Source organism: Jaculus jaculus, chromosome 5 (genome assembly GCF_020740685.1).
Source record: "Jaculus jaculus isolate mJacJac1 chromosome 5, mJacJac1.mat.Y.cur, whole genome shotgun sequence".
Lineage (NCBI taxonomy): Eukaryota > Metazoa > Chordata > Mammalia > Rodentia > Dipodidae > Jaculus > Jaculus jaculus.
In genome coordinates this window covers 49,358,905-49,385,057 of record NC_059106.1, presented here as the reverse complement: position 1 = coordinate 49,385,057, position 26,153 = coordinate 49,358,905, and the positions used below count along the sequence as shown (strand labels likewise).

General features: G+C 46.4%; 1 protein-coding gene across 2 annotated transcripts in view; it reads right to left on the bottom strand.

Annotated features, from left to right (window-relative positions):
- Positions 1 to 4,845, bottom strand: part of Plekhm2 (pleckstrin homology and RUN domain containing M2) — a 49,412-nt gene extending 44,567 nt beyond the window's left edge. For both annotated transcript variants that reach the window (XM_012948549.2, XM_045149365.1), the window contains exon 1: positions 4,761 to 4,845. In XM_012948549.2, coding sequence (XP_012804003.2) covers positions 4,761 to 4,820 — 60 coding nt within the window. In that variant the 5' untranslated portion in view covers positions 4,821 to 4,845. The remainder of the gene's footprint in view (positions 1 to 4,760) is intronic.
- Between the last annotated feature and the right edge of the window lie 21,308 nt (positions 4,846 to 26,153).

Here is a 26,153-nt window from a genome sequence, read left to right as displayed (position 1 = left end):
CTTTGTTTGCAGTGGCTAGATGCCTTGGTGTGCCTATTCTCTCTCTGCCTACCTTTTTCTCTCTCCTTCTCCTCTCCCTCAAATATATAGATAAGTAAATAAAATATTTTTTAGACCTAATAAAATATTTTTAAAAGAAGATAAAGGGCTGAAGAGATGGCTTAGCGGTTAAGGCACTTGCCTGAAAAGCCAAAGGACCCAAGTTCAATTCAACAGGACCCATATAAGCCAAATGCAGAAGGGAGCACATGCATCTGGAGTTCATCTGCAGTGGGTGGAGGCCCTGGCACACTCACTCTCTCATTCTATCTTCCCCCCTCCCCCTCTCTCCCTCCCTCTCTCAAATAAAGAAATATAAATATTTTTTAAAAGATATATCACATAGCCTAAGCTGACCTCAAACTATGTAGCCCAAGCTAACTTCACACTCATGGCAATCCTTCTGCCTCAGATAAATTTTTATTTGATGAAGATACTCTGATTCAGCAAACATACTTCATGATGCAAGAATCATATGGGAGATGTCTTAAACAAGCAGACACAGGAAGTGACCAGGCAAGTACAAATATTGTCATGTAACAACCTCTAAGTGCTACTGACCTTGTAAAAGCAAGGAGAGGCTGGGGACGCAGCTCAGTAGGTTGAGGGCTTGCTTAGCATGCATGAGGCCATATATTTGGTTTCAAGCACTAAATAAACTGGGCAGACTGGCCCATATTGCAACCCTAGTATTTGGGAGATGGATGCTGGAAGGTCAGAAGTTCAAGGTCATCCTTGGCTACATAGGGAGTTTGAGATCAAGGCCATTCTGTTCTAGAAACCTTGTCTCAAAAAAAGGTATAGAGGAGTGATCTGGGAGATGGTTCCGTAACCTTAAGGAGCTTGCTGTGCAAGCATGAGGAGTTGAGTTCAGATCCCTAGCTCCCATGTAAAACGCTGGATGTGTTGATGCACCCCTACGATCTCAATGCTAGGGAGACAAAAACAGAAGGATCCCTGGGACTCGGTTGCTAAGTAGTCTACTTGTATCAGTTAAACCCAGATTTAGTGAGAGACCCTGCCTAAGAGGAAAAAAAAAATCAAGCTGAAAAGGGACTGCATCAGACACTTGCTAAACACCACATATACTTTCATTAAATGTCACAATGAAGCTTGGCATGGTGGTGCACACCTTTAATCCTAGCACTCAGGAGGCAGAGGTAGGAGGATTACCACAAGTTCAAGGCCAGCTTAGGTCTACATAGTGAGTTTCAGGTCAGCCTAGGCTAGAGCAAGACCCTATCTCAAAAAATAAAATAAAATAGAGCTGGGCATTGGTGGGGCACACCTTTAATCCCAGCACTTGGGAGGCAGAGGTAGGAGGATCACCGTGAGCTTGAGGCCACCCTGAGATTACATAGTGAATTCCAGGTCAGCCTGGGCTAAAGTGAAACCTTACATCCAAAAAAAAAAAAATCTCACAATGATCTTCACTTTTATTTTTTATTTTTAAATTTTTATTAATATTTTCCATGATTATAAAAAAATCCCATGGTAATTCCCTCCCTCCCCCCCGACACTTTCCCCTTTGAAATTCCATTCTCCATCATATTACCTCCCTATCTCAATCATTGTACTTACATATATACAATATCAACCTATTAAGTACCCTCCTCTCTTCCTTTCTCTTCCCTTTATGTCTCCTTTTTAACTTACTGGGCTCTGCTACTAAGTATTTTCCTTCTCACGCAGAAGTCCAATCATCTGTAGCTGCGATCCACATATGAGAGAGAACATGTGGCGCTTGGCTTTCTGGGCCTGGGTTACCTCACTTAGTATAATCCTTTCCAGATCCATCCATTTTCCTGCAAATTTCATAACTTCATTTTTCTTTACCGCTGAGTAGAACTCCATTGTATAAATGTGCCACATCTTCATTATCCACTCATCAGTTGAGGGACATCTAGGCTTTCATTTTATCCCTGCTTTATAATGAAGAAACTGAGGCATGGAAAGATCAAGGATATGGGCTTATTCCCCCCAACCCCCAGAGGTAGGGTCTCACACTAGCTCCACGCTGACCTGGAATTCACTATGTGGTCTCAGGGTGGCCTTGAACTCACAGCAATCCTTCCTCTGCCTCCCAAGTGCTGGATTTAAAGGCGTGTGCCACACCATGCCAGGCTTTTATGGGCCTATTTTTTAAAATATATTTATTTAATTGAGAAAGAGAGAGAATAGGTATGCCAGGGTCTCTTACTGCTGCAAACAAACTCCAGACACATGTGGGTGTTGGGGAATTGAGCCAGGCCAGTAGGTTTTGCAAGCAAGCACCTTTAACTGCTGAAAAAAATGTGCTTGTCTACTGTTGGGATCTTTCCCCATTGTTTGAAATCCAAAGACAAAAACTGTTGGCCTACCTGGAACCAAAACCAACCCAGATTAGACTGGAAAAGTCAGCAGTCTCTTTCCCTCTTCCATTACGAAAGATGCCTAGCTCTTTAACAAAACATTTACTTAGCCTGTGCTCCTTGAGTTAGCAAAAGCTATGCCTGCTGTATTAGTGAAGCACAGCGAAACAAAACTCTTGTTTGGTCTCTGCATGCCACTTACAGTTTTAGAGGAACATTTTACTAAGATTATTTTGAGCAGCATGGTGGCGCACACCTTTAATCCCAGCACTTGGGAGGCAGCAGTAGGAGATCACCATGAGTTCGAGGCCAACCTGAGACTACATAGTGAATTCCAGATCATCCTGGGTTAGGGCGAGACCCTACCTCAAAAAAAAAAAAAAAAAAAAAAAACGGGGCTGGAGAGATGGTTTAGCAGCTAAGGCATTTGCCTAGGAAGCCAAAGGACCCCGATTTGATTCCCCAAAACCCATGTAAGCCAGATGCACAAGGTGGCACATGCATCTGGAGTTCATTTACAGTGGCTGAAGGCCCTGACATGCCAATTCTTTCTCTGTGAATCTCGGTATCTCTCTCTGCCTCTCTCTCTCTCACACACACAAATAAGTAAAATAAAATAAACTTAAAAGCAACAACAACAACAAAAAGATTACTTGGGGTCTACTTTACGTTTTAGAGTTATTTATTTAATTCATTTATTTCCATGTGTGCCAGGGCTTCCTGCCACTGCAAATGGAATGCCAGGCCTTTGTGTCACTTTTTGTGTCTGCCTTTATGTGGGTGACTGAGGAATTGAACCCAGGCCAGGAGGCTTTGTTAACAAGTGCCTTTAACTACTGAGCCACCTCTCCAGTCCCCAAAGCAAAGTTTTGTATGTTCACTTGCTTTTTGTTTTTTGAGGCAAGGTCTCACTGTAGCACAAGCTAATCTGGAACTCACTCTGTAGCCCAGACTGGCCTCCAACTCACAGCAGTCCTCCTACCTCCGCCTCCCAAGTGCTGGGATTAAGGACAAACACCACCACACCTAGCTTCCTTTACTTTTTAAGCCACACTTATATTTATAGGAGGTAAAATTACTTGCCTGTGTTAATTTTGAGGAATTTCAATGAGGAAATGCAGTTATTTATAATACATGATGACTATATGATGATTTAATCAATTTCTTTCTTTTGGTTCCTTTCATTGGTTAAAAAAAAAAAAAAGCTAGTGAACGTTGTGTGGTGTGCACATATGCAACCCAGTGCTTGAGAATTAAGGCAAGAGCATCCTGAGTTCAAAATCAGTCTGGGCTACACAGTGAGACTTGATTTCAAGTGACAAAGAGAGAGAAAGGACAGAAAAAGCTAGTGAGTTAGTGATGCCTTTTCTTTACTCAAATCACCACCCTCCTCTTCTCCTTAGGAATTCAAATAGGGCAAAAACAACACCAACACACACACACACACACACACACACACACACACACAAAACCACTAACATTCTGGCCATCCATATAGGGTTTTCGGCAACCATGAATTCTGCGTTCCAGCATGGTATTCTTTTCAGGTAAGCCGACTTCATCAAATACACACACACACACACACACGCACACCCCACCCAAGCTTTTTGGGTTTTGAGACAGGGTGTCACTATGTAGCACGGGCCTGCTTGCTTGGAACTCAAGATCCTCCGAGTGCCGGGATGACAGGCACGCTTTGACAAGGAGTCATTCACTGACTACCTGGGATGGGGGGACAATGGCCCGTACCAGCAAGCCCAAAGCAAGGCGCACGTGAGTCACCCCACCGCACAGATCACCACCTAAAATAACTCGGCCCAGGCACTTGAAGTCCTCGATCAAAAAAACTCTGCAGCGAGTCTTTTCCTCACCTGCCATCCTAGACAGAGTTAAGATGACCTAGGCAGGTCTGTCCCAGCACCCCGAGACCGTGTCGCCCGGGCACTGCCGGGAAGCACTAGAAGTGGCTCCCGACGGGCCCGCACCCCCCCCCCCCAAGGAGGATGCAGTGGTTGACACAGGGATGCCAGGCTGCGGGCGGGGTGGGGTGCTCCCCGCGGTGCCCGTCACACACCGGGAGCTCCGAGGATGCTGGCCTCAACTTTGTTCTTTAAAAATAGCTCCGCGGCCCCGGGCGCAGGCTCCAGGGCCCCCCCCATCCCCCGTGGCCGCTCTCTCCCCGGGGTGGAGGGATGGTCGCGGAGGGGAAGGGCGGAGCCCGGGGATGGGTGGGGGGGAGGAGGGTCCCGGGCGGCGACAGGACGGAGCGCCCCCGCCCCGACCCGGGGACCAGAGAAACGGGATGCAGGAGGCGACGCCGGCGGGGAGGGGGTAAAGGGTCCTGGGGCCGAGGAGGCCGCGCTCACCCACCTTCTTCACCGACAGCGAGATGTTCTCCAGGATCCGGTCCTTCACCTCCCGCGGCTCCATGGCGCCGCCGCCGCCGCCGCCGCCGCCCCGCCGCCGCTTCCCGCGCCTGGGGCCGGGGGCCGGCGCCAACCGCTGCCGCCGGCCGTGCTGGGGCTCCGTCGTGCCGGCCGCGGGGCCCGGCGCCCGCCGCCCGGCCCTCGCCTCGCCTCGCCTCGCCTCGTCCGGCCCGGGGACCCTCGCTCCGCCGCGGCCCCCCGGCGGCTCCCGAGCGCGGCCGGCGGGGGAGGAGCAGTGCGCGGCGGCGGCGGCGGCGGCGGCGGCGGCAGGAACTGATGTCAGGCGGGGCGGGGCGGCGCCGGGGCCTGGGAGGCTCGCGCGGGCCGGCGGCGCGGGCTGGTCCTCGGCCCGGGACCCATCACAGACCCCAGAAGCCTTGGCGACCCGCTCTCGCTCCCCGGGGACTTTTGGAGAACCGCACAGAACCCGAGTCTCCTCCCCAGAGACCCTCATGGACCGCGTCCCTCCCCTCCAAAGTCCTCCGAGATCTAACACCGGTCCCAGCGCGAGGAGGGGACCCGGCAAACCCCCACATAACCCCCTGTAACCCTGGAGACCCAGCCACTACCCCCCAGGGACACCCCACCTCAGTCCGAAAAGACCTCACCTGTCCCGCACCCCCCACCCCATCCCCGCCGCGGTCGGACCCAGGCTCCAGGACGGTTGGCAGCCCAGAGGCCCCAGCACCGGAGCTTGGCCCTGACTTCAGCCCAGCCCTTGATCCTCCCCTACACTCTCGGCATTTTCAATGCTCGGTTCTAAATTTCAGACCACTGTTAAGTCCCTTGTGGCCCCACCTCCAAAACACACACCCTTAACTTTTCCCACCCACCCCACTTCTTCAGAACCCACCTATCTGTCATTCCCCAAACCCCTCAACTTTACACTCAAAAGAGTCTCCAACCTGGCTTAATTGTCTCATTTGGTCCCCAAATAAATACATCCTCATACATCCACTAATCCCTTATTTTAGATGTTGTTGAGACACCTCCATTCTCAACTCTAGAGCCCAGCCTCCTCTAGTGTCTCTTCAGACTACCTCATCCCCCAACTCATCCCAACACCACATCTGAAACACCAGTTTGCCCAAGCCCCGTCCCTGTTTCCCCGAAGAGAGCCCCAAGATGGTGATAGTTCTAAATTGCATTTCTATGTGACTGGATAAGGGGACAAAAAAACCAGGAAACTAAAGCCTGGGATTGCTGTGCATTTGTTACTACTTTGGGGCCAAATGATGCTCAATGATGTCGAAAACAGGTGTCAGCTTGGCATGGTAGTGCATGCCTGTCATCTCAGTGAAGGAAACTAGATCATCCTCCCCTACATAGTGAGTTCAAAGCCATCCTGGGCTACAATGTGAGCAATTCCATTGTGGTGAGTGCTGCAGTAGGCAGTTAAATTAGTCAGGCAGCATGAGGACAGCCATTAAAAGGAGGCCTATCTCAGCTTGCCCTGTGTGCATGCACCTGTATTGGGATTTAATATTTGCTGATCTCACCCAATGAGATCTCCCTGGAGAGCGCACCCCGTGGGTGGATTTCTCCTCTAAGCCCAGGCCTATTGGCTGGGACACCTGGTTTAGGTGTGTTCAGGTGGCATGGTGCAAATTCTATGTCTCCCTGCATCTACGGAGAGAGTGGGCCATTTTTCCTCTCTCCAGAGCTGGTAAGAATGCTTTTGCTGGTGTGAGAAGGGAAGCTTTTTTCCCTTTTATTATTGTCTTCACTTCTGATCCTTCTTGGAAGTGCTGTTTTTTATTTTTATTTATTTATTTATTTGAGAGAGAGGGAGAGGGAGAAGCAGATAGAGAATGGGTGCACCAGGGCCTCTAACCACTGTAAGTGAACTCCAGACACATGCGCCACCTTGTGCATCTGGTTTACGTGGATCCTTGGGAATTGAACCTGGATCCTTTGGTTTTGCAGGCACCTTAATGGTTAAGCCATCTCTTCAGCCCGAAAGCGCATGTTTTTTAAAAATCTCTTCTCTAGTCCGGCGTGGTGGTGCACACCTTGAATCCCAGCACTCAGGAGGCAGAAGTAAGAGGATCAAACTGAATTTGAGACCACCATGAGACTTAATAGTGAATTCAAGGTCAGCCTGGGCCAGAGAGAGACCCTACCCCCGGGGGGGAGGGGGCGGGGGAGTGATCCCTTCTCGTATTTTTTTTTCCCTTTACATGGGATCCTGGGTTACACGTGGCCTGCATGGGCTTTTGGGCTCCACATGGTATATCCCTCTCTCCCCACTTTATCCTCCTCATGTTCCAGTTTTCTCCCTTTCCCACTCCTTTGTAAAAATTTGAATATATATTTTACTTCTAAAATGTTTACTTTTTGCCAGGTGTGGTGGCGCATGCCTTTGATGGAGCACTCTGGAGGCCGAGATAGGAGGGTCTCCATGAGTTCGAGGTCAGCTCAGCCTGAGACTACATAGCGAATACCAGGTCAGCTTGGGCTAGAGCAAGACCCTACCTTGAAAAAAAAAAGTTTATTTTTTAACTTTTTTTTTTCTCAAGTTTTTCAGTGTAGGTCCAGGCTGACCCTGGAATTCACTCTGTAGTCTCAGGGTGGCCTCGAACTTACAGCGATCCTCCTCCTACCTCTGCCTCCCAAGTGCTGGGATTAAAGACGTGTGCCACTGCCGCCATGCTCGGCTTAACTTTCTGTTTTTTTTTTTTGACAACTTTCATAATTATAGACAACAAACCATAATAATTCCATCCCCTCCCCTTCACAAATCCACTCTCCATCATATCCCCTCCCCCTCTCAATTAGTCTCTCTCTTTTTTTTTTTTTTTTTTTTTTTTGTATTTTGTTTTTTTGAGGTAGGGTTTCACTGTACTCCACGCTGACCTGGAATTCACTATATAGTTTCAGGGTGGTCTCAAACTCACGATGATCTTCCTACCTCTGCCTCCCGACTGCTGGGATTAAAGGCATGTGCCACCATCTTTGATGTCATCATCTTTTCCTCCTAGTATGAGGGTCCTGTGTAGGTAGTAATAGGCATTACAAGGTCATGGATATCCAGGCCATTTTTTTGTGGGTAAGATTGCATTGTAAACAGTCCTACCCTTCCTCTGGCTTGGACATTCTTTCCACCACTTCTTCTGCAATGGATCCTGAACCTTGGAACGTGTGATAGAGATGTTTCAGTGCTGAGCACTCCTCTGTCACTTCTTTTCAGCACTATGGTTCCTTTTGAGTCACTGCCATTTGAAAAGAGAAGCTTCTCTAACCAAAAGTGAGAGAGTTGCATTAATATATGAGAATGGACGTTAAGAGAAGTGCTTACAGCCAGGTGTGGTGGCACATGCCTTTAATCCCAGCACTCAGGAGGCCGAGGTAGGAGAATCACTATGAGTTCAAGGCCACCCTGAGACTACATAGTGAATTTCAGGTCATCCTGAGCTAGAGTGAGACCTTAATCTTGAAAAAAAAAAAAAAAAAAAAAATATATATATATATATATATATATATATATAGAGAGAGAGAGAGAGAGAGAGAGAGAGAGAGAGAGAGAGAGAGAGAAGAGGGAAAGAGAAAGAAGTGCTTACTGGGTAGTTTAGTGAGCATAATATATACATTTAGCCAGATAACATCAGGAATTAACCCCTAGGGCTCATGACCTCCCCAATCATAGGTTTTCAGTACCAGGCATGTATTCCCTACTGTGGAGCAGACTTCCAGTCCAATTAGTGAGTGGTTGTTTTCCCCCATAACAGACATGCCACTACTGCACCTGTTGGCTCATTTTGGCCTGGCTGGCCCATCTTAAGGCTTGCAGTGTCCACTGTTATCTCCACTGATGACTTCTCTCTCCCATATGACTGCATGCAGCATAGCTTTTTCCAGATTTCTGTCAGCTGATTCACAGGGAGAAGAAAGTTTTCAGCTCAGCTCCAGCTTGGTTTCTCAGTGACCTTGCAGCCCAAGCCTGTGGAATCTTCAGCAAAAATTTGGTATTTTAAAAATCATTTTCTTGAATCTGGAATTGCCAATTCTTTGGTTAGTTTGCAGATATGAACTCAGGGCTTAGGGTTCCAGAAGATACCCCAGAACCCCAATTCACCCCATGACAGCATAGCTGGGGAGGCTGATCCAGGAGGATTACTACAATTTTGAGGCCAATCTGGGCTATACAATGAGTACCAGATCAACCATGGCTACATAGCAGGGTCCTATCTCAAAACAACAGCAATATTAACAATAACATGTTTAAAAAGAAAGAAAGGAAGGTAAACAGAGCTAGGCGTGACGGCACACACCTTTAATCCCAGCATTTAGGAGTCAGAGGCAGGAGGATCGCCATGAGTTTGAGGCCACCCTGAGACTACATCGTGAATCCCAGGTCAGTCTGGGCTAGAGTGAGACCCTACCTTGAAAACCAAAACAAGAAAATAATAATGTTAAGTATTAACTATACCATGCTCTAACAAAGGTTTTTTTTTTTTTAATTTATTTATTTATTTATTTGAGAGAAACAGACACAGAGAGAAAGACAGATAGAGGGAGAGAGAGAATGGGCGGGCCAGGGCTTCCAGCCTCTGCAAACGAACTCCAGATGCGTGCGCCCCCTTGTGCTTCTGGCTAACGTGGGACCTGGGGAACCGAGCCTCGAACCGGGGTCCTTAGGCTTCACAGGCAAGCGCTTAACCGCTAAGCCATCTCTCCAGCCCACAAAGGGGTTTTTTAAAAAATATTTTTGTTGTTGTTGCTTCTGTTTTATGACGCAGAGCCTTACTCGATAGCCCTGGCTGTCCTGGGACACTCTGAGGTAGCCCATGCTGGCCTCAGTCCTGAGTAGATCCTCTTGCTTAAGCCTTTGAATGCTGCAGTTTGCAGCTTGTGCCATTCTTTTTTTTTTTTTTTTTTTTGAGGTAGGGTCTCACTCTAGCTCCGGCTGACCTGGAATTCACTCTGTATCCTCAGGGTGGCCTTGAACTCACGGTGATCCTCCTACCTCTGCCTCCTGAGTGCTGGGATTAAGGGAGTGCCACCATGCCAGGCTCTTTTGTACTTTTTTTTAACCCACCATGGGCTCCAACTGGGGATTTTTAAAAAAAATTATTTATATTAAGTATATTTTATTTATTTATTTATTTATGAGAGAGACAGAATTGTAAACAAACTCCAGATGCATGTGACCCCTTGTGCATCTGGCTAAGGTGGGTCCTGGAGAAGGAAACCAGGATTTTTTATTTTTTTTAGTATTCTTATCAACTTTAGATTTTTTTAAAATTGTTTTGTACTCAGTGAATCCAGTCACGTTGGTACCATTGTTAGCCTCCTCCCTGACTGCCCCCCTCTGAGGGGCCCTCCTTGTTGTGGAGTATGGGTCCTGCTTTGTGGGGTTATCATGACCCAACCTGTGGCTCTGATATTTTTTCTGCCCCTCTTCCACAAATTTCTCTGAGCCGGGCTGGAGAGATGTCTTAGCAGTTAAGCTCTTGCCTGTGAAGCCTAAGGACCTCTGTTTGAGGCTTGATTCCCCAGGACCCACGTTAGCCAGATGCACAGGGGGCGCACGCGTCTGGAGTTCGCTTGTAGTGGCTGGAAGCCCTGGCGCGCCCATTCTTTCTGTCTACCTGCCTATTTCTGTATCTCTCTCCCTCTCAAATAAATAAATAAAAATAAAATATTAAAAAAAATTCCCTGAGCCATGTTGGAACCGAGATCCTTTTACTTTGCAGGCAAATGTCTTAACCTCTAAGCCATCTCTCCAGCCCTTATTTATTTATTTATTTGAGAGAGAGAAAGAGAGAGTGAGAGAATGGGCATGCCAGGGCCTCCAGCCACTGCAAAAGAACTCCAGATGCATGTACCTCCTTGTGCATCTGGCATTCATGGGTTATAGAAAATCGAACTGTGATCCTTTGGCTTTGCAGGCAAATGCCTTAACCACTAAGCCATCTTTCCAGCCCTCTTTTCTACATTTTTTAAAAATTTATTCATTTATTTTATTTTATTTATTTATTTGAGAGCAACAGACACAGAGAGAAAGACAGATAGAGGGGGAGAGAGAGAATGGGCGCGCCAGGGCCTCCAGCCTCTGCAAACGAACTCCAGACGCGTGCGCCTCCTTGTGCATCTGGCTAACATGGGACCTGGGGAACTGAGCCACGAACCGGGGTCCTTAGGCTTCACAGGCAAGCGCTTAACCGCTAAGCCATCTCTCCAGCCCTCTTTTCTACATTTTTTTTTAAAAGAAGTTGGGTGCGGTGGCCCACACCTTTATTCTTTTTAAACATTTTATTTTTATTTATTTATTAGAGACAGAGAAAGAGGGAGAGAGAGACAGAGAACGAGAGTGAGAATGGGCACACCAGGGCCTCTAGCCACTGCAAATGAACTCCAGATGCATGCACCACCATGTGCATCTGGCTTACGTGGGACCTGGAGAATTGAACCTGGGTTCTTTAGCTTTGCAGGCAAGTAAGTGCCTTAACCATTAAACCATCTCTCCAGCCCTCTTTTGCACATTTTTGTGAGCCTAGTACTCCTTTACATTTTTGCATACTGTTCTAACAGTCCACCCAAAGGGCTTTGTCTAACACTTAGGGTAAGAAGTAAAATCTCTATACTTACTCAGTCTGAGGACATTTTCTCATTTATACTGATTTTAGGAAGGCAAGAGCCTCTGAGGGTGGAGCTGAGGCACCGTGACAGCTAGGGACATTGCCTAGATAAAGAAAGGATTGGGGGCAGAGGATACATTACACTGGATGATGAAAGAAACAGGCAGGTGCCCAAAGGTGGTGGTGGCAAGTAGGAGAAAGGCCAGCCTGATTGGATGACTCTCTTCCCACATCCTCCAGGTTTGGGTGTCTACAGGCTCCAATCTGTCAGATACAGAACTGGTTAGGAGAACCCATTCAGCCCCAAAGTCCAACCAATAAACTTCATGGTTCTTCTCTGCTGCTAAATGGCCAGCCATCTTTTGTTAGGAATCCTCTACCAACATATGGCTGTGCATGACTTGGTTACATGACAGAGTCAATAGGTATTTCATTCCTTGACTGTATGCAGGGGGTGTCTACCTAGTCAGTCATGAAAGAAGACAGTAACATTTCTACCATATGGTTTTCATCTGTACACGTTGGGGGATGGGCCCACTTCACTTTCTTTCTTTCTTTTGTTCTTTCTTTCTTTCCAAGATAGGGTCTTCCTTTAGTCCAGGATGACCTGGAATTCACTATGCAGTCTCAGGGTGGCCTCGAACTCATGGCAATCCTCCTACCTCTGCCTCCCAAGTGCTGGGATTAAAGGCGTGCGCCACCACACTTGTTTTTTGTGTTATCATTGCGAGAGAGCCAGAGAGAGAGATGTGATGCACTAGGGCCTCCAGCCACTGCGTGTGCCCCCTTGTGGGTGTGCATGACAGTGAGCACTTGCGTCACTTTGTGTCTCTGGCCCTCGCGGGACCTGAAGAGTCGAACATGAATCCTTAGGCTTCACAGACAAGTGCCTTAACTGCTAAGCCATCTATCTCTACAGCTCCCCCTTCTTTTTGAGGGATAGGATTTCACTCTAGCCCAGGTAGACCTAGAATTTACTCTACAACTTATGTTGGCCTAGAACTCTCAACAATCCTCTTTCCTCAGCCTCCTGAGTGCTGGCCTTACAGGCATGAGCCACTACACCTGACTTATTTAATTCATTTGGGTGGGGGGGGGGTTGTTCAAGGTAAAGTCTCACTCTAGCCCAGACTAACCTGGAGCTCACTCTGTAGTTCCAGGCTGGCCTTAAACTCACAGTGATCCTCCTATCTGTGCCTGGAATTTAAGGAGTGCATCACCACAACCAGTTCATTTTCCTTTTTTTTTTTTTTTTTTTTTTTATTGAGGTAGGGTCTCACTCTAGCCCAAGCTGACCTGGAATTCACTATGTAGTCTCAGGGTGGCCTTGAAGTCATGGCAATCTACCTACCTCTGCCTCCCAAATGCTGGAATTAACAGCATGTGCTATCATGCCCAGCTGACTTTTCAAAATATTTTGTTATTTTTTTTAAATTTTTTTGTTTATTTTTATTTATTTATTTGACAGCAAAAGAGAGAAAAAGAGGCAGAGAGAGAGAAAGCGTGAAAGAGAATGGGCACTCCAGGGCCTCAAGCCACTGCAAACGAACTACAGACACATGCACCCCTTGTGCATCTGTCTAACGTGGGTCCTGGGGAATCGAGCCTTGAACCGGGGTCCTTAGGCTTCACAGGCAAGCGCTTAATCGCTAAACCATCTCTCCAGCCCATTTTATTTATTTTTTAGTTGAGAGAGAGAGAGAGAAAGGAAGAAAGAGAGAGAATGGGTATGCCAGGGCCTCTAGCCACAGAAAATGAACTCCAGAAACATGTGAAACCTTGTGCATCTGGCTTTATGAGGGTATGGGAAATCAAACCTGGATCCTTTGGCTTTGTTGGCAAGTGCCTTAACCACTAATCCCTCTCTCCAGTCCTCATTTGACTTTATACAGCATTCATATGAAACATATGTCCTTACTGCCCATAAGACTCCTTAGGTCAGCTTAGGTATGTGAGCATGGGAGGGAATAGAAGCCAATTTTAGCCAGATAAGACAGCTTTCAGAGAGGAAGAGGCCAAACATGCGTCCATGTGTAGGTGATTACTCCATGCCAAGTTCAAACACAGGATCCATCCTGCCTGTCACACACAGCGTGACTCTGCTGAACATGGGATGCTTACCAGGCCTGTTGTGGGGAGTCATGGAAGTTGGAAAGGGAAGCCCATTCATGGATTGCACAAGGCTTCACCAATCACGTGGGGAGAGCACGGGACTCTGAGTCAAATGGCATCAAGACTCAAAGGCTCCACTGATCCATGCCAGCACCTTAGGCAAGTCGCGTCTCTTAATTTCCAAGTCAATGACACAGAATAAAAAGATTTCACAGCCAGGCATGATGATGCATGCCTGTAAACCCAGAACTCAGGAGCTGGAGGCAGGAGAATCACAAGTTTAAGGACATCCCTGACAACATAAGAAATTTGAGGCCAGCCTGGGCTATATGAGACCCTGCTTAAAAAAAAAAAAAAAAGAGGGCTGGAAAGATGGTTAAGATGCTTGCCTAAAAAGCCAAAGGACCCAGGTTTGATTCACCAGTACCCACATAAAGCCAGATGCATAAGGTGGTGCATGTGCCTGGAGTTCATTTGCAGTGGCTGGAGGCCCTGGCACGCCCATTCTCTCTCTCTCAAATAATATAGGTTTTTTGAGGTAGGGTCTCACTCTAGCCCAGGCTGACCTGGAATTCACTATGTAGTCTCAGAGTGGCCTTGAACTCCTGGCGATCCTTCTACCTCTGCCTCCCGATTGCTAGGATTAATCCCAGAATAGACTAGAGCTAGACCCTACCTTGGAAAAGCCAAAAAATTAAAAGGATACAGGTTGGTGGAAATGTGCTTACCTAGCACGTGTGAGATCCTGAGTTAGATCCCTAGCAGTGTGAAAAAAATAATAATAATAGAGGATAGTTTATGTTGTAATTACCTTCACGTTGCTGGGACAGAACACCTGACTAAAAGCAGTTCAAGGGAGGAAAGGATTTATTTTGGCTTATAGTCTTGAGAGGAAGCTTCAAACCCAAGGGCAAAACCAAAGCAGAGGGCTGGAGAGATGTCTTAGTAATTAAGGTGCTTGCCTGCAAAGCTAAAGGATCTTGGTTCGATTCCCCAGGACCCACGTAAGCCAGATGTACAAAATGGCGCATGTGTCTGTGGTTTGCTTGAGGTGGGTGGAGCCCCTGCCGTGCTCATTGTTTCTCTCTTTCTCTTTTCCTCAGCCTTGTTCTCTCTCATAAATAAATAAATAAAAATAAAATCTTTAAAAAAAAAAAAGCAAAGTGGCTTGAACCCAGATAATCTTACTTTACAGTGGTATATGTATGCCCAGTTCCTCCCTAAGCATTGCTAGTTAGCAAAATAGGTGGATAGTTAAACTTGGATATTGTTGAACTCCAAGATTAAAAGCGTTAAAAAGCTTCCTGGTAGGCTGGAGAGATGGCTTAGCAGTTAAGGTGCTTGCGCCTGTGAAGTCTGAGGACCCAGGCTTGATTTCCCAGGACCCACATAAGCCAGATGCACATGGTGACACATGCATCTGGAATTTGTTTGCAGTGGCTACAGGCCCTGGCATGCCTATTCTGTCTTACAAACACAAATTTAAAAAAAAAATTTTTTTTTTGTTTTGTTGGGCGTGGTGGCGCACACCTTTAATCCCAGCACTCAGAGGCAGAGGTAGGAGGATCACCATGAGTTTGAGGCCACCCAGAGACTCCATAGTGAATTCCAGGTCAGCCTAGGCTAGAGTGAGACCCTACCTCGGAAAACAAACATACAAACAAAAAAGGGTTTTTTTTTTGAAAAGTCTTCCTGGAGCCAGGCATGGTGGCACCCATCTTTGATCCCCACACTCGGGAGGCAGAGGTAGGAGAATCGCCATAAGTTCGAGGCCACCCTGAGACTACAGAGTGAATTCCAGGTCAGCCTGGACTAGAGCGAGACCTTACCTTGAAACAAACAAGCAAAAAAAGTTCCTGACACAGTGTTTGTCATAAAACTCATAGAGTGCCCATTTCACCTGTACAGCAGGACAGAGGACAGCCAGGCCAACTATACCAACTAGTGCAATGGTGGCATGTCTGCTTTGGGAGAAACTAATTGCTCTCTGATTGGATTTGAGGCCTGTTCCATAGGAGGGAATTCATGTCTGGTACTGAACATCTAGTCAAAAGCCTATGGCTATGGAGGTGATAAGCCTAAAGAGAGGAAACAACTACCATTGTCTGTTTTAATGGATATATTGTACCCACCAAGCTGCACTCTAAACACTTATGTTTATGCCCACTTAATGTTCACTCTTACCTTTTGTTAGAGAAGTTTCTCTTTTCAGATGGCAGTGACCACTGGGGTCACTCAAAACTCACTTAAGGGGCTGGAGAGATGGCTTAGCAGTTAAGGCATTTGCCTGCAAAGCCTTGTGTGTCTGGCTTATGTGGGATCTGCAGAGTCAAACATGGGTCTTTAGGCTTCACAGGCCAAGTGCCTTAAACTGTTAAACCATCTTTCTGGCCCTCCAACATATATATTTGTGGTTTTGCAAGGTAGGATCTTGCTCTAACCCAGGATGACCTGGAATTCACTATGCAATCTCAGGGTGGCTTCAAACTCACAGTGATCCTCCTACCTCTGCCTCCAGAGTGCTGGGATTAAAGGCTCTTAAGAGAGAGAGAGGGAGAGAGGGAGAGGAAGAGACAGATAGAATGGGCACACACTGCAAACAAATTCCAGATTGTGTACCTGGCTTACATAGGTACTGAGGAATTGAACCTAGGTCTTTAAGCTTCACAGGCAAATGCCTTAACTGCTAAACCAATGCTCCAGCCCCTCCAACAGGATTTTTTTTTGTTTATTTTTATTTATTTATTTGAGAGCGACAAAGAGAGAGAGAGAATGGGCACACTAGGGCCTCCAGCCACTGCAAACGAGCTCCAGATGCATGCGCCTCCTTGTGCATCTGGCTAACGTGGGTCCTGGGGAATTGAGCCTCGAACTGAGGTCACAGGCAAGCGCTTAACCACTAAGCTATCTCTCCAGCCCTCCAACAGGAGTTTTGATGAGCTGGATGGATGTAGGGCATGAAAAGAAAGGATTCCAGGAAGCAAAGTTTCATTTCTTTTTCCGTGGGAAATGCAGATGAATAGTCAGAAGAGACGGAGTGCTTCCAGCTCAGCATACTTCAAGTCCTCATTTCTGGTGCTGAACAGTGAAAATGTGGGTCTTTTCTAACTTTCTAAGGGTAACCAGGACACACTGGCTCTCTCTCTCTCTCTTTTTTTAAATTTTCTTTTTATTTATTTGAAAGAGGCAGAGAGAAGGAAAGAGGGAATGAGAGAGAGAGAGAATGGTTGCACCAGGGCTGCCAGCCACCGACACTGCAAAAGAACACCAGAGGCACGTGCCACCTTGTGCATCTGGCTTACATGGGTCCTGAAGAACCAAACCTGGGTTCCTTGGCTTTGCAGACAAGTGCCTTAACTGCCAAGTCACCTCTCCAGCCCCACACTAGCTCTTTCTAAAAATTTATACTTACTGCATAGGCATGTGTTTGTGTGTGTGAGTTCAGCCATTGGCCCATGCATCCGTGTGGAGGTCAGAGGTCAACTCTCAGGTCTGTTTTGGCCTTCTACCTTGTTTGAGGCTGGGACTCTCCTTCTTCACTGCTCCCTTTGGAAGCTTCTGGGGAGTTCTCCTGTCTTAACCTCCCATGATACCCTAGGTACACTGTGAATATAGGAGCTTGTTACAGCTTCAGGCTTTTACTTGGGGTCTGGGGATTTCAAATTCAGGCTTCAAGAACTCATATCTGGTACTGAAAACCAAGTCAGGATCCCATGGACAGCAAACTCACATACTCAGGAGAGAAGCCCCCATTGCTCTCTGGAGGAGAGTGGGCATACAAACCAAAAAGCTTCAAATAACTATGCAGATCTTTAATTTTTTTTTCTATTTATTTATTTAAGAGAGAAGGAGAGAGAGAGAGAGACAGAGAATGGGCACACCAGGGCCTCCAGCCACTGCAAATGAACTCCAGACTCATGCACCACCTTGTGCGTCTTGTTTATGTGGGTCCTGGGGAATTGAACCTGGGTCCTTTGGCTTTGCAGGCAAGTGTAACCACTAAGCCATTTCTTCAGCCCTGCATTTTTTTTTAAATTTACTTATTTGAGAGAGAGAGAGAGAGAGGCAGAGAAAAGAAGAGAAAGGAATAAAAAGAGAAAATGGGCATGCCAGGGCATCCAGCTACTGCAAATGAACTCCAGATGCATGCACCACCTTATGCATCTGGTTTACGTGGGTCCTGGAGAATCGAACCTGGGTCCTTTGGTGTAGGGTCTGGAGCTGTATTAGATTCATCCCTAGTACCCAATAAACCAGGTGTGATGGTGTGTGTCTCTAATCCTAGCACCTGGGAGGTAGAGGTAGGAGCATCAGAAGTTCAAGATCATCTTTAGCTACGAGTACACTGCAGGCCAGCATGAGCCTTGTGAGGTAGTTTCAAATGAATGATGATGCAGTTGAATTGTTTCTGTGGAATAAGAAGTATGCCCCTTCCCCAAAGGCTTGCTCATGTATCAAAGGCTGGATTCCTAAATAGTGAGGTCATTTTTGGAGGTTCTGGAAACGCTAGGTGGGGTCTACCTGGAACATTGAGGGTGTGTTCTGGGGGTGAGTGCTATATTTTGTCCCGGATCCCTTTCTACTTCTTGTCATGAGGTAATTTAGCCTTCTCCAATAAAAGCCTCACAACGCAAAGCATTGAAATCAGTGGTTCTCTCCTCCCCTCTTCTCCAGGCAAACCTCAAACTCACAGCAGTCCTGCCTCAGCCTCCCAAGTGTTGCAATTACAGGTGTGAGCCACCATGCCCAGAGTGCCGATCTCTTTTATCAGCTAGGTGTGGCCAGGTGACTGTTTCTGCTGATTTTACGTGAGGTGAGAAGTGGTATGTGTCAGACAAAGTGGACTGGGGCTCCTTTGTATTGTTCTCAGAAAGCAGCCCTGGGAGTTTTGAGAATCCACTGAAGAGTAGCTTTGGCCTTGCAGTCCTGCCCAAAGGGAGTTGCAATTCTTACCCATTCATCATGGTGAAAGAGAGAAGACAGGAGAAAGAGAGAGGGCGTAGTGGTGTACGCCTTTAATCCCAGTACTTGGGAGGCAGAGGTAGGAGGATCACTGTAAATTCAAAGCCACCCTGAGACTACTTAGTGAATTCCAGGCCAGCCTGGACTAGAGTGAGACCCTACCTAAAAAAAAAAAAAAAAAAAAAAAAAAAAGAGGAGGAGGAGGAAGGGGGGGAGGAGGAGGAAGGGGGGAGGAGGAGAAGGAAGAGGAGGAAACAAACAAAAAAACCCCAGGGCGTTAAAGGTTAATAGCCTTGCCTGAAAACTAAAGGGAACTAAAGAGTTAATAACTGTCCCTAAAGCTCACTGGCAATAAAGAAGCAACAGTATATTCAGCCTCAGTAAGTTTGACACCTTCCCTGATTGATGTACTCCCCTTAGCCTAGGTGGCCTTGAAGGACCAGGGACCATCTGAGTCTCCTCCCTTAGACAATTCTGGCTGAAGAAGCCTATTCTGAACAAGGACACAAACAGCTCCAAGTTTCTTATCTACTGCACCTGGTACAGTCTGTTTCTCTTAGGATCCTCCTTATAAGTTTTTAACCCCAGCCTGGCTCAGTGCTTCAGCCTTCCTGTGGGAAGGCTGCTGCCCCTCGCTGTTTCTCTCAATAAACAGTCTGTCTGTCCAGATCAAGTCACAGTTCTTTTGCTTTTCTCTTACACTTTCCTTACAGGGTGGAGATCAAGGACATCCCAGGATCCAGGGGTTAGCCCGGGATAAGGTGCCATTGCATATTGCTCCCCGGGGAAGGTTGCAAGAGAGTTCCTGCTCTGAGCACCTCCCCAAGTCTTGACACCATTTGTTAGAAAAAGTGGGAAAAGAAATGAGGGAAGGTTCAGTTCAACAACAGACTTTATCCAGGGCACCCTGAGAAGGGCTCTCTGACCATGTAGGTCAAAAAGTTCCCTCCCGCCCCAAAAAGAAAAAAGCCAGGCATGGCGATACACACCTTTAATCCTATCACTACAGGAAGCCAAGGTAGGAGAATCACCCCAAGTTTAAGGCCAGCCAGAGACTATAGTCTAGGCTGGAGTGAGACCCTACTTGGAGGAAAAAAAAAGTTAAAAAGAAGGGGGCTGGGCATGGTTGCACATGCCTTCAATCCCAGCACTCAGGATGCAGAGCGAGGAGGACTGCAGTGTTCAAGGCCACCCTGAGACTACATAAATTCCAGGTCAGCCTAAGCTAAAATGAGACCCTGCCTCAAAAATACAAAAACAACAAAAGCAAGACAGAAACTGAAACGGAGGCTGGGAGAGTGGAGGTCTGTTCCGGAGATATCAGAATGTGGAAAAACCCTCCTGTGACAACTTGGGTGGTTGACATTGACTCTACAGCCCCAAGTTCAAGGTTAATGGAAGAACCTAGTGGCATGTGTCACCAGAAATTCACTATGTAGTTTCAGAATGGCCTCGAACTCATGGGGATCTCTCTAACTCTGCTTCCTGAGTGCTGGGATTAAAGGCGTGCACTACCATGCCTGGCTAAAAATATATATATTTGAAAGAGAGGCAGAGTGAGAAAGGGCATGTCAAGGACCACTTTGCCCATCTGGCTTTACGTGGGTACCAGGAGATTGAAGCTGGGCCATCAGGCTCAGCAAGAATTCACCTTTAATCACTGAGCCATCTCTCCAGCATCTGGAGTTAAGTGTTTCCAAATTTTCAAGGTCCCGTTTTGGCTTTGTTCCTTTCCATTTCTGCTTGTAGCTGGTTTTGGTTTCCTGAGTTTAGGTCTTTCTTTTTTTTTTTTTTTAGAATTCAAATTCTTTTTTTTTTTTAAATAATTTTTTTATTATTTATTTATTTATTTGAGAGCGACAGAGACAGAGAGAAAGACAGGTAGAAGGAGAGAGAGAGAATGGGCGCACCAGAGCTTCCAGCCTCTGCAAACGAACTCCAGACGTGTGCGCCCCCTTGTGCATCTGGCTAACGTGGGACCTGGGGAACCGAGCCTCGAACCGGGGTCCTTAGGCTTCACAGGCAAGCGCTTAACCGCCAAGCCATCTCTCCAGCCCAAGGTCTTTCTTGAAATGTCCATACCTTAGAAGTCAACACAGGAGCATGACCTGCTTTCCCCAGCCTTGAGCTTCAGGTGACTGTTAATGTTGTCAAGCAGACGGCAAGGGGGGCTGTGAAGGGTGATCTAGTTCTAAGTCTCAACAGGTCATCCAGGCTGGCCTCAACCTCCATCCTTAAGTCTTCTCAGCCAGTGAAATACGAGAAGTGACATGGTACACCTTGAGAACCCTCATTTTCTCCCTCCCCCCGAATGCCAGCGGGGTGCTCATGCCCAAGGCAACCTGGCAATCTTGGAAACAACAGGTTGATGAGGATACACCCTGGAAGCCTGGACCAGCAATGACTGCGTGGGGCGGGGCCTTTCCCTGCACCACTCAAGAGCAATGTTACCAACTGCTGGAAAGTCCATTCGGCCTTCTCAAACCCTGAGTGACATTCTGAACTCAATCTAATGAGCTGGGAACTAGGGTAAGCACTCTACCTTTGACCCCTACAGCCTCCCTCAGTATTTCTCATTTACAGATGAAGAAACTGAGGACGCTAAGGGTTAACACTGGAATCCATACTCAAGCGGGCATAACCACCGTACTCTCTTATCATTTCTGTTGCTGTGCACCAAATGTTTAAAGAATGCACATCTGCCATCTGTACAAAGTGGCCCTTTGGCAACCTGGATGTCAGTTTCACGGCTGTTACTCCCTTCTGGGTTCATGTAAGTAAGGGTCAGGAAGACAGATAAAGACAGAAGTGAATCAAAAATCTTCATTTAAAAGAAACTGATCAAACCAAAGTCTTATGATAAAAACTTTATTGTCTTAAATATCAAATGTTTACACACCACTTTTTCTTCAGAAAGTTCCTATTAAAGAAGAAAAATAAAGTGTTCTGATTATTTAGGGCTGACTTACATTTCAGAATGTGACCAAAAGAGGGGAAAAAAAAAAAATCAAAACTCAAAGGCATCTAGTGCACACGCTCAGCTGCAGACAGGCCCCAAACCAATGGCACAATGCAACCTACTTTGGGATTCCTGAGGTTGGTTCCCGTTAAGTTCTGAGTTTTCCCAACTCTCAAAGCATTTGGGAGTGGCTGGGCCACTGGCAAGCCTATCTAGCAAGCTGCCTAGTTCTTCTAACGCAGTAATCTTCCAGCGTGAAGAGGCAGGAAGTCTTGCAATACTCCATGAGCAACTGCAAGAACAAAGAAGGTAAGAGGGACTCCTGTTTCCTATGGGTTGCCCAGTATGGCTATAAAACTGGTAAACAATCTTTTTCGAGTGCAAAGGCCCTTAGCCCAACTTGTCATGAAGATGAATTTGGAACAAGAGACACACGAATGTCTATCATGCCTACAGATGGAGTGCCCATCCTCTTAATACGACTGATCTGAGCATCACCAGAGCCACTTCGGGAGGACGGTCAGAGGACAGAATAAAGTCTAAGCCCTCAGGTGGACAGGGTAAGCTCAGAAGTGTGAGGGGCCTTGAGGAAGGAAATGCGGTTAAGGAATCTGGTGACACACAGATCTGACTGGCTCTGGCAGGAATACAGGCCTAACCTGTACATGCAAGGTCACGGGCAAATCAAATTGTAAGAACTGTTTCCCATCAGATCAATTTCCCCAGGAGAAAAATGCAGTGCGATTCTTCCCCAAATTAATAAAAACCTCCTTCTGGAGCTGGGTGTGATGGCACATGCCTTTAATCCTAGCACTTGGGAAGGCAGGAGTAGGAGGATCGCCATGAGGTCGAGGTCACCCTGACACTACAGAGTGAATTCCAGGTCAGCCTCGACTAAAGTGAGACCCTACCTTGAAAAAAAACAAAAATAAAACAAACCCTCCTTACTGAAGTTCTGTAACTTTGGGGGGTAAAAAATTATCTACCTGCTATGTCCTTGAGTCATAAACTTATTGGTAGATTTTCTAAGGTGGTGCCCTAAAACTTGGTTTTCCTCTCTCACATTTTATAAGCTCCCTTTCCCGGCAGGGTCTAGATTACCAATCACCTGGTCATCACCCTCACTGGAGAGCTCAGAACTCACTAATGACCAATCCCACCTAGGCTTCAGGATCAAACACATCAATTAGATAACGGGTGGAAGTGTCCCTTTGGTGAAGGTTCCCTGTAGACGGGCCTTGCGTACGTCACTCCTGCCAGCTGCTCGAGACTAGTACAGCCAGCAGAAGCCTCGGCCAAGCCCCCCAGAACAGATGGTACTGGCAAGGGGAGGATACTGGTGCACTCCCACCATTCTGGGGCCCTGGCATGGAAGGAGTCCTCAAGGAGAGGCTGACTAACACTCCTGCATGCTTGTGCCCATCTTCCACTTTCTTGGTACTTCTACCCTTTCCCCATCCTGTCAATAGCATTATAAACTGATTTGTTAGTTATTTACCTTTCCAGTTATTTCTACTAAGTACTATTTTTCAATAAAAATTTTTTTTTGTGGTACAAGGGGTCAAATCCAGGACACTGTGTATCTAAGAAAACACTCCACCATTGACCTACATCCCCAGACCTAATTCTTTTTATTTTTTTCAAGGTAGGGTCTCGCTCTAGCCCAGGATGACCTGGATGGAATTCACTCTGTAAATTCACTCTGTAGTCTGTCTGGCCTGGAACTCAAGTGATCCTACCTCTGCTTCCCTAAATGCTGGAATTAAAGGCATACCACCATGCCTGGCGTAATTCTGCTTTTAAAAACTCGTTTCACATCTCCCTCCGAGACTGAAAGCTTCCTAGGGGTAGGGCTCCAACCTGTTTAGTCCCCACTGAACTTCCAGAGTTGATGGGCACTCAATAATTGATAAAAGGAATCAATGGGTCTGTCCACTCATATTGCATAGCCTCAACTTCCTATCAGAAATATAAGGTTTCACTGTGGTTTATCTCTCCCTGTCTACCACAACATCAACAGTACAACAAATGTAAGAAATAGCTAGAAACCACTTTTGGTATGCAAGATGTAAAAACTCCTATCCTGGGAATGCTAATGTCTGATACAGGGTTAGCTTTTCCCTAATGCTCCCACTCTTCATTCCCTCCAAAATTTGATGCCTCTGCTATTCAAAAGAAACTTAAGGCACAAAAGAAAAGCAAGCACATCAAAGGTCCACTCCATCTTTCCAGCTATCAGACATGCTCGATTCTGAGGTGGGGGGGTGTGGCGACCAAAACTATGAGACTCCTGATATGAACATTCACCTTTTAGGAGGGTAATGGGACACTGATTTCTAGTCAGGCAAAGCCTACACTTTCAACAAATATGGTATTTGTGCCACAGAATGCAAAGTTTAGTTGTGCACATGTTTCTTGGTGTAGGGAATCAAACCCAGTGTTCCACATGCTAAGTACAGCCTACCACTGAGCTACACTCCCACCCCATGTTCGTTTCTCATGCTACATGGCCAGCAGTAAGTCTAAGACATATGGCAGGCCAACAGGTAAGGAAAGGTGTCAGAATGTACTGAAGGAGTCAGACGTGGTGGTGCATGCCTCTAACCCCAGCACTCTGAAGGCTGAGGCATGAGGACTGCTGTGAGTTTGAGGCCAGTGTAAGATACCACCTCAAACAAACAAACAAAAACAACAAAAAAATGAAAAACATTGTGATTTTTCTGGTCAGTTTTCTATTGCAAGGCAGTTTATTACATAGATGCCAGGTATTAAAGCCACCATATATGGAAGATGTAGATATAAAAGTAGTTTTTTTTTTTTCCTCCAAGGTAATGTCTCACTCTAGCTTAGGCTGACCTGGAATTCAATATGTAGTCTCAGAGTGGCCTTGAAATCATGGAGATCCTCCTACCTCTGCCTTCCAAGTGCTGGGATTAAAGGCGTGCACCACCACACCCAGCTTGTAGCTTTTTTTTTTTTTTTTTTTTTTTTTTTTGAGGTAGGGTTTCACTCTAGCTCAGGCTGACCTGAAATTCACTATGTATTCTCAGGGTGGCCTCAAACTCACGGTGATTCTCCTACCTCTGCCTCCCGAGTGCTGGGATTAAAGGCGTGCACCACCACTCCTGGCTGTAGCTTGTTTTTTAACTTATGCAAAATTAACTGTATTTGTCAATCATCATATATATATATAGTGATATATATGATACATACACACTTATTTACAGAGATGAACTGGAAAGTCAGAACAAGTTATTATGGCTTTTGCTAAAGATAGAAAGCTGCGGAGAGGAAGAAGATAGATTTCAGGAGCTGGTTATAGAATGGGTGACACAAGGTTTCCTTTCTCATTCCTGGACATTTCTCTTGCTTAAGAAATGCTCTGGGAAACCACACTGAGCTATGTTTCCCTTCAGTGCACCCAGAGACAACATGCTCTGGACTGTAGGCTGCAAGGCAGACGTTTACACACATACTCACTTATGTGCATACACACATTCATCATCTACTGGTTATCTTTATCTGTTCACAGATAGTGCTCCACCTGCAGGATGAAGGCTGTCTGGAAGCCGGAACACATACAACTGGAAACAGTTCCAAACACAGCTTAAGAGCAAACTCCACAGCCTAGGTTAACTAGCTACCAAGCACATCCTTCTACACAGGGAGCAAGTTAAGGAAGCGTTTCCTTGCTGCACAGGAAAATCCTCTTTGGTGAATAAGCAGAGACCACCACTGGAAGTAAGTGCTGACCACTACTGTTTGGTAAAGCTGCTGGATATGGCTGGAATCAGTGCTACTGTCCAGAGCGCTGCACAAGGATTTGCTTGTCTCCATTAGTAAGCTCGGACTTCTGCACTTCTGGAGTTCTTACAGTGTGAACCACTGAGAGGGCCTGGACACAGGATCCCAAGTGTGGTGCTCCTTCATACTCTAGGTTCTACAACGGCTGTATTTAAGCCAGTCAGTTCCTAACAAACTTCCAGTATCTTTATTTTTACACAAATGTTACACAGTAGTTTTTTTTTTCTTCTTCTTCTTCTTCTTTTTCTAAGGCAGGGTCTCATTCTAGCCCAGGTTATCAGGAACTCACACCAATACTCCTACCTCAGTCTCCAGAGTGCTGGAACTAAATGAGTGTGCCACCTCACCTGGTTAGATTTTTGTTAATGATTATTTTTAAATTTTTATATGCAAGCACAGAGGGAGGGAGGGAGGGAGGAAGGAAGGGAGGAAGGAAGAAGAAGATAGGGGGAGAATGGTTGCACCAGGGCCTCTAGCCATTGCAAATGAACCCCAGATGCATGTGCCTCTTGTGCATCTGGCTTACATGGACCCTGGGGTATTGAACCTGGGTCTTTTGGCTTTGCAGGCAAACACTTTAACTGCTAAGCCATTTCTCCAGCTTAGCTTTTTTTAAATAAAAAGTAATTATACGCTGAGAAGAAAATAATGACCACAAGGGACAAGATATTTGGCGAGTTACACTCACTCAAGATGTTCCTAACAAGAATACCCGTACAACTGCCAGGTGTGATGGCGCATACCTTTGATCCCAGCACTCAGGAGGCATAGGTAGGAGGATCACTATGAGTTTGAGGCCAGCCTGAAACTATATAGTGCATTCCAGGTCAGCCTGGGCTAGAGCAAGATCCTACCTCGAAAAACAAAACAAAGAATACCTGCACAGCTGTAGGCCTGTTCAATTTTTCCAAAAAAACGT